The sequence below is a fragment of the Oncorhynchus kisutch genome, unplaced genomic scaffold (genome assembly GCF_002021735.2).
Source record: "Oncorhynchus kisutch isolate 150728-3 unplaced genomic scaffold, Okis_V2 Okis09a-Okis19a_hom, whole genome shotgun sequence".
NCBI classification, from domain to species: Eukaryota; Metazoa; Chordata; class Actinopteri; order Salmoniformes; family Salmonidae; genus Oncorhynchus; species Oncorhynchus kisutch.
In genome coordinates, this window is record NW_022261985.1 from 5,922,239 (window position 1) to 5,938,507 (window position 16,269).

The following is a 16,269-nucleotide window of genomic DNA, read 5'->3' on the forward strand; positions in this document are numbered from 1 at the left end:
CATAACTATTACTAAAGGGTAGTACTGTAGTACAGGCCATAACTATTACTAAAGGGTAGTACTGTAGTACAGACCATAACTAAAGGGTAGTACTGTAGAACAGACCATAACCATAACTAAAGGGTAGTACTGTAGAACAGACCATAACTATTACTAAAGGGTAGTACTGTAGTACAGACCATAACTAAAGGGTAGTACTGTAGTACAGACCATAACTAAAGGGTAGTACTGTAGTACAGACCATAACTATTACTAAAGGGTAGTACTGTAGTACAGACCATAACTAATACTAAAGGGTAGTACTGTAGTACAGACCATAACTATTACTAAAGGGTAGTATAGACCATAACTAAAGGGTAGTACAGACCATAACTAATGGGTAGTACAGACCATAACTATAACTAAAGGGTAGTACTGTAGTACAGACCATAACTATTACTAAAGGGTAGTATAGACCATAACTAAAGGGTAGTACTATAGTACAGACCATAACTAATGGGTAGTACTGTAGAACAGACCATAAGTATTACTAAAGGGTAGTACTGTAGAACAGACCATAACTAAAGGGTAGTACTGTAGTACAGACCATAACTATAACTAAAGGGTAGTACTGTAGTACAGACCATAACTATTACTAAAGGGTAGTACTGTAGTACAGACCATAACTAAAGGGTAGTACAGACCATAAGTATTTCTAAAGGGTAGTACTGTAGTACAGACCATAACTATTACTAAAGGGTAGTACTGTAGTACAGACCATAACTATTACTAAAGGGTAGTACTGTAGTACAGACCATAACTATTACTAAAGGGTAGTACTGTAGTACAGACCATAACTATTACTAAAGGGTAGTACTGTAGTACAGACCATAACTATAACTAAAGGGTAGTACTGTAGTACAGACCATAACTAAAGGGTAGTACAGACCATAAGTATTTCTAAAGGGTAGTACTGTAGTACAGACCATAACTATTACTAAAGGGTAGTACTGTAGTACAGACCATAACTATTACTAAAGGGTAGTACTGTAGTACAGACCATAACTATTACTAAAGGGTAGTACTGTAGTACAGACCATAACTATAACTAAAGGGTAGTACTGTAGTACAGACCATAACTATTACTAAAGGGTAGTACTGTAGTACAGGCCATAACTATTACTAAAGGGTAGTACTGTAGTACAGACCATAACTATTACTAAAGGGTAGTACTGTAGTACAGGCCATAACTATTACTAAAGGGTAGTACTGTAATACAGGCCATAACTATTACTAAAGGGTAGTACTGTAATACAGGCCATAACTATTACTAAAGGGTAGTACTGTAGTATAGACCATAACTATTACTAAAGGGTAGTACTGTAGTATAGACCATAACTAAAGGGTAGTACTGTAGTACAGACCATAACTATTACTAAAGGGTACTACAGACCATAACTATTACTAAAGGGTAGTACTGTAGAACAGACCATAACTAAAGGGTAGTACTGTAGTACAGGCCATAACTATTACTAAAGGGTAGTACTGTAGTACAGACCATAACTATAACTAAAGGGTAGTACTGTAGTACAGACCATAAGTATTACTAAAGGGTAGTACAGACCATAACTAAAGGGTAGTACAGACCATAACTATAACTAAAGGGTAGTACAGACCATAACTATTACTAAAGGGTACTACAGACCATAACTATTACTAAAGGGTAGTACTGTAGTATAGACCATAACTATAACTAAAGGGTAGTACTGTAGTACAGACCATAAGTATTACTAAAGGGTAGTACTGTAGTACAGACCATAACTAAAGGGTAGTACAGACCATAACTATAACTAAAGGGTAGTACAGACCATAACTAAAGGGTAGTACTGTAGTACAGACCATAAGTATTACTAAAGGGTAGTACTGTAGTACAGACCATAACTATAACTAAAGGGTAGTACTGTAGTACAGACCATAACTAAAGGGTAGTACAGACCATAACTATAACTAAAGGTTAGTACAGACCATAAGTATTACTAAAGGGTAGTACTGTAGTACAGACCATAACTATAACTAAAGGGTAGTACTGTAGTACAGACCATAACTAAAGGGTAGTACAGACCATAACTATAACTAAAGGGTAGTACAGACCATAACTATAACTAAAGGGTAGTACTGTAGTACAGGCCTTAACTATTACTAAAGGGTAGTACTGTAGTACAGACCATAACTATTACTAAAGGGTAGTACTGTAGTACAGACCATAAGTATTACTAAAGGGTAGTACTGTAGTACAGACCATAACTATAACTAAAGGGTAGTACTGTAGTACAGACCATAACTAAAGGGTAGTACAGACCATAACTATTACTAAAGGGTACTACAGACCAAAACTATTACTAAAGGGTAGTACTGTAGTACAGACCATAACTATTACTAAAGGGTAGTACAGACCATAACTATTACTAAAGGGTAGTACTGTAGTACAGGCCATAACTAAAGGGTAGTACTGTAGTACAGACCAGAACTATTACTGAAGGGTAGTACTGTAGTACAGACCATAACTATTACTAAAGGTTAGTAGTACAGACCATAACTATAACTAAAGGGTAGTACTGTAGTACAGACCATAACTATAACTAAAGGGTAGTAGTACAGACCATAACTATTACTAAAGGGTAGAAGTACAGACCATAACTATAACTAAAGGGTAGTACTGTAGTACAGACCATAACTATAACCAAAGGGTAGTACTGTAGTACAGGCCATAACTATTACTAAAGGGTAGTACTGTAGTACAGACCATAACTAAAGGGTAGTACTGTAGTACAGACCATAACTAAAGGGTAGTACTGTATTACAGACCATAACTAAAGGGTAGTACTGTAGTACAGACCATAACTAAAGGGTAGTACTGTAGTACAGACCATAACTATTACTAAAGGGTAGTACTGTAGTACAGACCATAACTATTACTAAAGGGAGTACTGTAGTACAGACCATAACTATTACTAAAGGGTAGTACTGTAGTACAGACCATAACTATAACTAAAGGGTAGTACTGTAGTACAGGCCATAACTATTACTAAAGGGTAGTACTGTAGTACAGACCATAACTAAAGGGTAGTACTGTAGTACAGACCATAACTAAAGGGTAGTACTGTAGTACAGACCATAACTAAAGGGTAGTACTGTAGTACAGACCATAACTAAATGGTAGTACTGTAGTACAGACCATAACTAAAGGGTAGTACTGTAGTACAGACCATAACTAAAGGGTAGTACTGTAGTACAGACCATAACTAAAGGGTAGTACTGTAGTACAGACCATAACTAAAGGATAGTACTGTAGTACAGACCATAACTAAAGGGTAGTACTGTAGTACAGACCATAACTAAAGGATAGTACTGTAGTACAGACCATAACTAAAGGGTAGTACTGTAGAACAGACCATAACCATAACTAAAGGGTAGTACTGTAGAACAGACCATAACTATTACTAAAGGGTAGTACTGTAGTACAGACCATAACTAAAGGGTAGTACTGTAGTACAGACCATAACTAAAGGGTAGTACTGTAGTACAGACCATAACTATTACTAAAGGGTAGTACTGTAGTACAGACCATAACTAATACTAAAGGGTAGTACTGTAGTACAGACCATAACTATTACTAAAGGGTAGTATAGACCATAACTAAAGGGTAGTACAGACCATAACTAATGGGTAGTACAGACCATAACTATAACTAAAGGGTAGTACTGTAGTACAGACCATAACTATTACTAAAGGGTAGTATAGACCATAACTAAAGGGTAGTACTATAGTACAGACCATAACTAATGGGTAGTACTGTAGAACAGACCATAAGTATTACTAAAGGGTAGTACTGTAGAACAGACCATAACTAAAGGGTAGTACTGTAGTACAGACCATAACTATAACTAAAGGGTAGTACTGTAGTACAGACCATAACTATTACTAAAGGGTAGTACTGTAGTACAGACCATAACTAAAGGGTAGTACAGACCATAAGTATTTCTAAAGGGTAGTACTGTAGTACAGACCATAACTATTACTAAAGGGTAGTACTGTAGTACAGACCATAACTATTACTAAAGGGTAGTACTGTAGTACAGACCATAACTATTACTAAAGGGTAGTACTGTAGTACAGACCATAACTATTACTAAAGGGTAGTACTGTAGTACAGACCATAACTATAACTAAAGGGTAGTACTGTAGTACAGACCATAACTAAAGGGTAGTACAGACCATAAGTATTTCTAAAGGGTAGTACTGTAGTACAGACCATAACTATTACTAAAGGGTAGTACTGTAGTACAGACCATAACTATTACTAAAGGGTAGTACTGTAGTACAGACCATAACTATTACTAAAGGGTAGTACTGTAGTACAGACCATAACTATAACTAAAGGGTAGTACTGTAGTACAGACCATAACTATTACTAAAGGGTAGTACTGTAGTACAGGCCATAACTATTACTAAAGGGTAGTACTGTAGTACAGACCATAACTATTACTAAAGGGTAGTACTGTAGTACAGGCCATAACTATTACTAAAGGGTAGTACTGTAATACAGGCCATAACTATTACTAAAGGGTAGTACTGTAATACAGGCCATAACTATTACTAAAGGGTAGTACTGTAGTATAGACCATAACTATTACTAAAGGGTAGTACTGTAGTATAGACCATAACTAAAGGGTAGTACTGTAGTACAGACCATAACTATTACTAAAGGGTACTACAGACCATAACTATTACTAAAGGGTAGTACTGTAGAACAGACCATAACTAAAGGGTAGTACTGTAGTACAGGCCATAACTATTACTAAAGGGTAGTACTGTAGTACAGACCATAACTATAACTAAAGGGTAGTACTGTAGTACAGACCATAAGTATTACTAAAGGGTAGTACAGACCATAACTAAAGGGTAGTACAGACCATAACTATAACTAAAGGGTAGTACAGACCATAACTATTACTAAAGGGTACTACAGACCATAACTATTACTAAAGGGTAGTACTGTAGTATAGACCATAACTATAACTAAAGGGTAGTACTGTAGTACAGACCATAAGTATTACTAAAGGGTAGTACTGTAGTACAGACCATAACTAAAGGGTAGTACAGACCATAACTATAACTAAAGGGTAGTACAGACCATAACTAAAGGGTAGTACTGTAGTACAGACCATAAGTATTACTAAAGGGTAGTACTGTAGTACAGACCATAACTATAACTAAAGGGTAGTACTGTAGTACAGACCATAACTAAAGGGTAGTACAGACCATAACTATAACTAAAGGTTAGTACAGACCATAAGTATTACTAAAGGGTAGTACTGTAGTACAGACCATAACTATAACTAAAGGGTAGTACTGTAGTACAGACCATAACTAAAGGGTAGTACAGACCATAACTATAACTAAAGGGTAGTACAGACCATAACTATAACTAAAGGGTAGTACTGTAGTACAGGCCTTAACTATTACTAAAGGGTAGTACTGTAGTACAGACCATAACTATTACTAAAGGGTAGTACTGTAGTACAGACCATAAGTATTACTAAAGGGTAGTACTGTAGTACAGACCATAACTATAACTAAAGGGTAGTACTGTAGTACAGACCATAACTAAAGGGTAGTACAGACCATAACTATTACTAAAGGGTACTACAGACCAAAACTATTACTAAAGGGTAGTACTGTAGTACAGACCATAACTATTACTAAAGGGTAGTACAGACCATAACTATTACTAAAGGGTAGTACTGTAGTACAGGCCATAACTAAAGGGTAGTACTGTAGTACAGACCAGAACTATTACTGAAGGGTAGTACTGTAGTACAGACCATAACTATTACTAAAGGTTAGTAGTACAGACCATAACTATAACTAAAGGGTAGTACTGTAGTACAGACCATAACTATAACTAAAGGGTAGTAGTACAGACCATAACTATTACTAAAGGGTAGAAGTACAGACCATAACTATAACTAAAGGGTAGTACTGTAGTACAGACCATAACTATAACCAAAGGGTAGTACTGTAGTACAGGCCATAACTATTACTAAAGGGTAGTACTGTAGTACAGACCATAACTAAAGGGTAGTACTGTAGTACAGACCATAACTAAAGGGTAGTACTGTATTACAGACCATAACTAAAGGGTAGTACTGTAGTACAGACCATAACTAAAGGGTAGTACTGTAGTACAGACCATAACTATTACTAAAGGGTAGTACTGTAGTACAGACCATAACTATTACTAAAGGGAGTACTGTAGTACAGACCATAACTATTACTAAAGGGTAGTACTGTAGTACAGACCATAACTATAACTAAAGGGTAGTACTGTAGTACAGGCCATAACTATTACTAAAGGGTAGTACTGTAGTACAGACCATAACTAAAGGGTAGTACTGTAGTACAGACCATAACTAAAGGGTAGTACTGTAGTACAGACCATAACTAAAGGGTAGTACTGTAGTACAGACCATAACTAAATGGTAGTACTGTAGTACAGACCATAACTAAAGGGTAGTACTGTAGTACAGACCATAACTAAAGGGTAGTACTGTAGTACAGACCATAACTAAAGGGTAGTACTGTAGTACAGACCATAACTAAAGGATAGTACTGTAGTACAGACCATAACTAAAGGGTAGTACTGTAGTACAGACCATAACTAAAGGATAGTACTGTAGTACAGACCATAACTAAAGGGTAGTACTGTAGTACAGACCATAACTAAAGGATAGTACTACAGTACAGACCATAACTAAAGGATAGTACTGTAGTACAGACCATAACTAAAGGATAGTACTGTAGTACAGACCATAACTAAAGGGTAGTACTGTAGTACAGACCATAACTAAAGGGTAGTACTGTAGTACAGACCATAACTAAAGGATAGTACTGTAGTACAGACCATAACTAAAGGATAGTACTGTAGTACAGACCATAACTAAAGGATAGTACTGTAGTACAGACCATAACTAAAGGATAGTACTACAGTACAGACCACATTAACATTCCAATCATTCAAGAACTTCAGAAGTACAGCCTGTACGGTTTAAATCAGGGTGATTATTAGATGGATGAAGAAACATTAGACATGATAATATTATGATTCGATGTTGACCTGAGTGGAGAGTATGGGGCTTTAGTGGAAATGGATCAGTGTGGAGGACCAAGTAGCAAATAGTTAACCTTGGCATTATATATAGATATCTACTACACTTTAGAACAGTTGTCTCCAGCCCTGTTCCTTGAGAACTACTCTCCTGTAGGTTTTCACTCCAACCATCTGATTCTAACAATTAGATGGTTGAGAAGATGCACCAGGTTAGTTCCAACTGGGATTGGGGTGAAAACTCAGGAACAGAGTCGGAGAGCTCCGTTCTAGACTGTACCAGTCTTATAGCTCAACCTGCTTTACGGAGCCATTACTGTTGCTATAGGTTATAATAATAATCAACATGGTTTATAGACCATGGGGTCAGATGTTTAAGGCTCTGCCTCCACATGGTCTGTCTGTGGTTATAAACTAGATACATGACTTTAATGCACGAGGAAGGGAATGTACAGTCGTGGCCAAAAGTTTTGAGAATGACACAAATATTAACTTCCTCTTTTGCCTTATGGCAAGGTGATCCATCATGCTGGAAAAGGCATTGTTCGTCACCAAACTGTTCCTGGATGGTTGGGAGAAGTTGCTCTCGGAGGATGTGTTGGTACCATTCTTGATTCAAAGCTGTGTTCTTAGGCAAAATTGTGAGTGAGCCCACTCCCTTGGTTTCTTCACAACAATTGAACCGCTCTCCTTCAAGTTCTTTATGATCCGATAATGGGTTGATTTAGGTGCAATCTTACTGGCAGCAATATCCTTGCCTGTAAAGCCCTTTTTATGCAAAGCAATGCTGACGGCACATGTTTCCTTGCAGGTAACCATAGTTGACAGAGGAAGAACAATGATTCCAATCCACCACCCTCCTTTTTGAAGCTTCCAGTCTGTTATTCCAACTCAATCAGCATGACAGAGTGATCTCCAGCCTTGTCCTCGTCAACACTCACACCTGTGTTAACGAGAGAATCCCTGACATGATGTCAGCTGGTCCTTTTGTGGCAGGGCTGAAATTCAGTTCATTTGCATGGCAAAGAGGGACTTTGCAATTAATTGCAATCCATCTGATCACTCTTCATAACATTCTGGAGTATATGCAAATTGTCATCATACAAACTGAGGCATCAGACTGAAAATGTATATTTGTGTCATTCTCAAAACTTTTGGCCACGACTGTACAGAATGCCATTAGATACATGTATCCATTAATTATGTGATGATGCATCATCAGTGGTCATTGATCTACAATTATCTATAAATGGGGCCAATTAAAAAAATAAAATAAAGGATAAAATGCCAGAAAGGAGAAAAGGCTCCCAATCGGAAGATAAGAGATAAATCACATGACAGGAAGTAGGAAGTGAAGGAGAAAGAAGACAAAGGAAGAGGAAGAAGCGTTACACACAAAGAGCCAAGCAGGGCGTACTCAGAAAACGGGTCCTTCTGCCACCACCTGGTTTGATGGTCACTCTCTCCGACCCACAGCTGAACGTAACACAGCCTGTGGTACAAAAAGAGAGGGGGAGAGAAAGAGAGGAGGGTGGAGAGAGGGAGGGGGGGGTAGAGAGGGAGGGGGGGTAGAAAGGGAGAGAGAGAGGGGTGGAGAGAGGGAGAGAGAGAGAGAGAGAGAGGAGGGGTGGAGAGAGGGAGGGGGGTAGAAAGAGAGAGAGAAAGAGAGACAGAGACAGAGAGAGGAGGGGTGGAGAGAGGGAGGGAGAGGGAGAGAGGGGGTAGAAAGGGAGAGAGGGGGCAGAAAGAGAGAGAGAGAGGAGGGGTGGATAGAGATAGAAAGAGGAGAGAGGAAGAGGGAGAGAGAGAGAGAGGTACACATACACACAGTAAGAATGGAACAGTAAGTACACTGAGCAACAGAGAGGGAGATGGAGAGAATGGAGAGGGATGGAGGAGAGGATAGAGCTGCACTGGGAGCAATAGCACCACCTGTAGCGTGGGAGGAATAGGAGCGGCCCCATCCAGACAGTAATGGAGCTTCCACTGAGTGTGTGGCAGAAAGGCTAGCTTGAGACAACAGAGGTGCCCAAATCAACAGTCCAATTGAAATACCCAACATGCACCACTGTCTTGAGCCAGAGCAATAGTGTTTGCCGACTGAATGTAGATTTTATTTTAATCGTAAGCCTTCCCAACACTACAGTCCAGTGCCACTGTCTGTATCAGAGCAAAATGGCTCTGTCAAACATTCCTCTACTGTACCAACTCTAGTGGACAAGACAGGACAAGACAGAGCAACACCCAAATAGAGACCATTACGACAGACAGACTTTTTGGGGATGGTATCCAGAGGAGGATGGGGACACTACTAATTCCCATCCTTATGTGATGGTGGTATGGGGAGGGGCGGTGGTATGGGGAGGGGTGGTGGTATGGGGTGGTGGTAAGGGGAGGGGTGGTGGTATGGGGAGGGGTGGTGGTATGGGGAGGGGCGGTAGAAGATGAACTTTTCCTCAACAGACAAGGCAAATGAGGCCTACTGGAGGCAGATGGAAGGACGAATGGGACGGAGGCAGTAGGGCGCTGTGTGGGGCCTACCTTGGGTGGGGGCACAGAGACTGGGCACGGACAGCGTAGCTTCGCTGGTGTAGGCAGAGCACAGGTTTTCACTGGAGGGGCCGAGATGCTTGAGGGGCCGGGGTCGGCTCCCAGAGGCAGGGTGGAGGCTGGGGTCGGGGAGGCCCCCAGGGGCCAGGAGGAGAGCCTGGTAGGGTGGGTACACTGAGGGGGCGCTCTGTGCAGATAAAGTGCTGCCTGAAGTTGACACACACAGACACCATACACACAGAGGAGGAGAACAGGGGAGGGAGGAGGACAGGTCAGGGGAAGAGCCTCCAAAAGTGCAGACACGCACACAGTGACTCTCACACATAGTGTAGGTAGGTAGGTAGGTAGGTAGGTAGGTAGGGTGCAGGTCCCACAACCACAGTGTAGGTAGGTAGGTAGGGTGCAGAGTGCTGGGTTTCATCATAAACAATACAGCTAGTTCACTGTATGGTTTAAAAGTGAAGGAAGGAGAGAAGAGAAGACTGGTTTGCCACAAGTAGTCCTGTGAAGAAGAGAAAGCGAGTGCAGTACAGTAACAAAGTCCCTACTGTAACATACTGGCTCTGCCAATACCCTCTACTGAGGATGCTGTAGAGGACCACAGGTTAGAGGTCAGGACCTGGCTATAGTGGGCTCTAACAAAGATGGTGGATAAATGAAGATCGCTTATTCCGGCCGTTTACCATTGAAAGAAAATATATATCTCCCATAGACACCAATGCGATAGCAGCTGGGTCTGGTCTACTAAGTTAATTGACTTCAATTGAACCAGAAACAAACAGCGAGTGGGGTGTCTCACTTCCTTTTCCATCTCTGGCTCTAACACACTTGAGGTCAAGGGCTTCAAGGGGGTTCTTGCTGATAGGACCCGTTCAGACAGAGGTCAGGGGTTAGTAGTACCTGGTTGCAGGGGGCTCTTGCTGCCCTGGGAGGAGCTGCAGCGGCTGGACTTGCTGCTCTTGCTTTTGGTGGGTCGTCTCCTGCGACCGGCCAGGGCTACAGCTGGTGGGACCACCACGGCTGGAGGCACCTTGCCCAGCCTGGCGAACAGGGAGTCAATCTCATCCTTCTGCTTGGTGTGCAGGGCCTGGATCTCCTTCATGTGCCTGGAGAGGAGAGGAGAGGAGAGGGAGCTGAATAGCCAAAAATCTTCCCCAAACCCAATCAGTCTAATAGCACAGAAACATTTCAGGTGAAGGTAGACATCTGGGGGTTTTAGGAATGGAAACATAAGAACTTAAATATGACAATTCAAGAAGGGATATTTAAGGGATATATAACAGCAAACAGAAACATGTCAGTCGAGCAGAAGAGAAGAGAGAAAAACAGGGTAAACCGACTAAAGCAGAAGAGAGAGAAACAGGGTAAACCGACTAAAGCAGAAGAGAGAGAAACACGGTAAACCGACTAAAGCAGAAGAGAAGAGAGAGAAACACGGTAAACCGACTAAAGCAGAAGAGAGAGAAACAGGGTAAACCTACTAAAGCAGAAGAGAAGAGAGAGAAACAGGGTAAACCGACTAAAGCAGAAGGGAGGAGAGAGAAACAGGGTAAACCGACTAAAGCAGAAGGGAGGAGAGAGAAACAGGGTAAACCGACTAAAGCAGAAGGGAGGAGAGAGAAACACGGTAAACCGACTAAAGCAGAAGAGAGAGAAACAGGGTAAACCGACTAAAGCAGAAGAGAGAGAAACAGGGTAAACCTACTAAAGCAGAAGAGAAGAGAGAGAAACACGGTAAACCGACTAAAGCAGAAGAGAGAGAAACAGGGTAAACCTACTAAAGCAGAAGAGAGAGAAACAGGGTAAACCTACTAAAGCAGAAGAGAGGAGAGAGAAACAGGGTAAACCCACTAAAGCAGAAGAGAGAGAAACAGGGTAAACCTACTAAAGCAGAAGAGAGAAACAGGGTAAACCCACTAAAGCAGAAGAGAAGAGAGAGAAACAGGGTAAACCGACTAAAGCAGAAGAGAGAGAAACAGGGTAAACCGACTAAAGCAGAAGAGAGATAAACAGGGTAAACCGACTAAAGCAGAAGAGAGAGAAACAGGGTAAACCGACTAAAGCAGAAGAGAGAGAAACAGGGTAAACCCACTAAAGCAGAAGAGAGATAAACAGGGTAAACCCACTAAAGCAGAAGAGAAGAGAGAGAAACAGGGTAAACCGACTAAAGCAGAAGAGAGAGAAACAGGGTAAACCGACTAAAGCAGAAGAGAGAGAAACAGGGTAAATCTACTAAAGCAGAAGAGAGAGAAACAGGGTAAATCTACTAAAGCAGAAGAGAGAAACAGGGTAAACCCACTAAAGCAGAAGGGAGGAGAGAGAAACAGGGTAAACCCACTAAAGCAGAAGGGAGGAGAGAGAAACAGGGTAAACCCACTAAAGCAGAAGAGAGGAGAGAGAAAGAGGGTAAACCTACTTTTCCCGTAACCGGTTGACCTCCCTCTTCAAGTCCTCATCCTCAAACTCAGAGTCGTTATCAGAGCTCATGTAGGAGTTGTTGAGGCTGGGCAGGGAGCTCTGTTTGTCCTCTGGGCTGAGGAGCATGGTGGCCGAGCCAGGATCAATACTAGGCCCGTTAGCCTGGGAAGCGGGTGTTTGCTCCAACCCAGCCTCGGCTGCCTCATCCTGGGCTCGGCTCACAGAGAAGCGGCCCACCCTGGCATCCGGTGCGTTGGTGGTGACCTGGAAGCGGCCAATGGTGGTGGGCTGAGGGGAGGCGGTCCGGTGGGGGAGGGAGGGCAGGCCGTCCACAACATCTCCCCCACCAGTCTTACCTCCGTGGAGAGGGGAGGAGACATTGTGCAGTGTGTTCTCCGGGCTGGAGAAAGAGGAGGAGGAAGAGGAGGTGGAGGAGGATTTTGTGGGGCTCCCTCCCTCTATTTTGTGGGGACCCTGGTCTGCAGCCACAGAGACCTGGGGAGGGGGACAAGTGATGGAGAGAGATTATGAAAAGCCCAGATCAGCCATAAGGACCATCACTACAATCATAGAAAAGTATTCTGAAAAGAGATGTATGAAGAACATAGAGACTGCAGACTCTGACCACCAGACAGACAGTGCTGGAATATTCCAATCAGGTAAATAAAGCTGGAAAGGTACAGCTAGAATTCCATACCTGGAATCGTCCCATTTGGAATCCTCCAGCAATAGGCGACATGATTGGTTCCCCTTCCAGAGAGAAAGGCACTGAAACGACCAATGAGACATCATCACGTTACAATGCAACAGTCGGCAAAACATCCCAACAGAAAAGGACAACACACTAACAGGTAGCACGACCATTTCAAAATGGGAGTAAGGATAGATGTTGAAGTACACACCTGGCTGGCCACCTGCAGGCATCCCAGTGAGGGAGGACTATGGTACAGGGGGGAGAACACAGTGTGACTGTCCTGTCTAGTCACACCAACAAACATTCCACATACCACCACATGAGCTGTACAGGAGCATGACAGTGATGGCAGTGAGACAGAGCAGACTAATAACAGCTACAAAACTACAAAACACAGATTAGAAGAAATAGTATTCATATACTTTTTCAATGGTCAAAAACATACAACTAAATCTGACATTTCAACAACTAATAAATACATTGTCATTCGTCCAGGCCTGAAGGGGGCATATGTGTGTGTGTGGTTATGGTACCTGTGTGGTGACACAGCTGACAGAGACCGTCTCTGGGCTCAGGGCCCTCCTCAGCTGGGCATCCAGGTCTTCCAGAGGCTGCTGGGACTAGTGGGCCACAACAAGCCGTTATAGACAATAGTCAAACAGACGGCAACACATCCTCACACACTCAGAACACATCAAACTAATTGGTCTCTAGACATGAATTACTGTTAAATTTCATCGAGCAAAATGTTATGAATCAGAGCAACGTTTAGCTTTCATTTTTCTATCAAATATTTGAAAAGACTGAGATTTAGGTAAAATCCTAGATTGGGTTTAATTTAGTCAAAGACTGTCTTCAAGCCAAGGTATCCAGGTGATGTTCAAAATCAATATATTAAAAGGACATTTCCCCCTTTCTCAACCTCATATCCCTCATCTCCAGCACCACCCCTTTCTCAACCTCATATCCCTCATCTCCAGCACCACCCCTTTCTCAACCTCATATTCCTCATCTCCAGCACCACCCCTTTCTCAACTTCATATCCCTCACCTCCAGCACCACCCCTTTCTCAACTTCATATCCCTCATCTCCAGCACCACCCCTTTCTCAACTTCATATCCCTCATCTCCAGCACCACCACTTTCTCAACTTCATATTCCTCATCTCCAGCACCACCCCTTTCTCAACCTCATATTCCTCATATCCAGCACCACCCCTTTCTCAACTTCATATCCCTCACCTCCAGCACCACCCCTTTCTCAACCTCATATTCCTCATATCCAGCACCACCCCTTTCTCAACTTCATATCCCTCACCTCCAGCACCACCCCTTTCTCAACTTCATATCCCTCATATCCAGCACCACCCCTTTCTCAACTTCATATCCCTCACCTCCAGCACCACCCCTTTCTCAACTTCATATCCCTCATCTCCAGCACCACCCCTTTCTCAACTTCATATCCCTCATCTCCAGCACCACCACTTTCTCAACTTCATATTCCTCATCTCCAGCACCACCCCTTTCTCAACCTCATATTCCTCATATCCAGCACCACCCCTTTCTCAACTTCATATCCCTCACCTCCAGCACCACCCCTTTCTCAACTTCATATCCCTCATATCCAGCACCACCCCTTTCTCAACTTCATATCCCTCACCTCCAGCACCACCCCTTTCTCAACTTCATATCCCTCATCTCCAGCACCACCCCTTTCTCAACTTCATATCCCTTATCTCCAGCACCACCCCTTTCTCAACTTCATATTCCTCACCTCCAGCACCACCCCTTTCTCAACTTCATATTCCTCACCTCCAGCACCACCCCTTTCTCAACTTCATATCCCTCATCTCCAGCACCACCCCTTTCTCAACTTCATATCCCTCATCTCCAGCACCACCCCTTTCTCAACTTCATATTCCTCACCTCCAGCACCACCCCTTTCTCAACTTCATATCCCTCACCTCCAGCACCACCCTTTTCTCAACTTCATATCCCTCATCTCCAGCACCACCACTTTCTCAACTTCATATTCCTCATCTCCAGCACCACCACTTTCTCAACTTCATATCCCTCATCTCCAGCACCACCCCTTTCTCAACTTCATATTCCTCACCTCCAGCACCACCCCTTTCTCAACTTCATATCCCTCACCTCCAGCACCACCCCTTTCTCAACTTCATATCCCTCATCTCCAGCACCACCACTTTCTCAACTTCATATTCCTCATCTCCAGCACCACCACTTTCTCAACTTCATATTCCTCATCTCCAGCACCACCCCAAAATTGCACATTTCTGTAGTCAGAAAGATAGTTTCCAATTAGTACACAATTAATTGGAAATTGGCAATACTTCCTCATAATTGGTTAAAATCACGATGCACACCGATGATGTCACTGGAAACATTTCACTTCCTCCATCTTTTTTTTTTACTACAAAAAATAGAAACGTGACATTTTCACATATGTTGATGTTGGGGTGGTGCTGGAGATGATGAATAGGAAGCTGAAAATGTTACAAATATCCCTTTAAAGAATTTCACATCAGAACCATTAGAGCCACAGGAGGCACATGCAGTCGCTTTCTCAAGATCAAATCACCTCAGACCAGAGCAGAGCTTTGAATGGGAAATTACACATAATTCTTACAGATGAAAGAAAGTGAACCCCTCTTCCTCACCAATAACAATGCTCTGGTTTGTTCTATGTTTAGATTTCAACATTCACGCTGTGGACAACACCGTCTGACTGGGTATAAACCAAACTGTAATCTCCACTAGCCTGGGGGGAGCCTGTCTTCTCGTCTTTCCTAGTTATTCCCTAGTTGATTTAGTTTAAGAAAGAATGCGCTGTGGGAGAGAAAAACTCTGTCTGGATGTAATATTTTGCTTGTGGCGAGTCTTCTCTTTCTTCATGGAAGAAAACTATTAAAATATTGTGCTGACAAAAACCACAATGACAAATGAAGATGAGTGATGTTGATCTCCCCAGCCTCCCTAACGGTCTGTCTGGAGAAAGACTGAGGGAGGAGAGAGAGGAAGGAGAAGGACAGAAAGAGGAAAGAGTGAGAGAGAGGAGCGGGTGAGAGAGTCACAGAAAGAGTCAAAGAAAGAGAGTGGGATAGAGGTGCAGGAGAAAGAGGGAGACAAGAGACAGACTTCGACAGAGCGAGAGAGAGAGAATCAGATGATGAGGAACAGACGTGGTTAATGAGAGTCACAGGTCATCATGCTGCTCCGCCAACACAGAGAGAACCAGAGACAGAGATGTCTTCTTCAGACACTGAACAGATTGAGCCTGATCTGATCTTCATGCGTCACTAGTTTTTACACAGGAGACAAATGAAGATGGGAGGAGGGAGGTGGAGGGTTGAAAGAGAGAGAGAGAGGGAGGGGGGGGTGCAGATAGAGGGATGATGGAGGGATCTTAATATCACTTAGGAGAGAAAGAGAGAGAGGGGG

At 42.5% G+C, this 16,269-nt stretch overlaps 1 protein-coding gene across 12 annotated transcripts in view; it reads right to left on the reverse strand.

Moving 5' to 3' along the window:
• LOC109880169 (serine/threonine-protein kinase WNK1) overlaps positions 1 to 16,269 on the reverse strand; it is a 191,590-nt gene that overhangs the window by 15,813 nt on the left and 159,508 nt on the right. For 8 of the 12 annotated variants that reach the window (XR_004207029.1, XM_031815482.1, XM_031815484.1 and 5 more), the window contains 7 exons: positions 13,343 to 13,429; positions 13,018 to 13,054; positions 12,813 to 12,883; positions 12,114 to 12,610; positions 10,598 to 10,803; positions 9,689 to 9,904; positions 8,544 to 8,639 (listed from right to left, as the gene is read on the reverse strand). Coding sequence is in view for 11 of the 12 variants with exons in the window: in XM_031815482.1 (XP_031671342.1) it covers positions 8,544 to 8,639; positions 9,689 to 9,904; positions 10,598 to 10,803; positions 12,114 to 12,610; positions 12,813 to 12,883; positions 13,018 to 13,054; positions 13,343 to 13,429 (1,210 nt within the window). In the remaining variant the exon portion in view is untranslated. The remainder of the gene's footprint in view (positions 1 to 8,543; positions 8,640 to 9,688; positions 9,905 to 10,597; positions 10,804 to 12,113; positions 12,611 to 12,812; positions 12,884 to 13,017; positions 13,055 to 13,342; positions 13,430 to 16,269) is intronic. The other 4 variants (XM_031815483.1, XM_031815481.1, XM_031815485.1 and 1 more) reach the window with 3 other exon arrangements.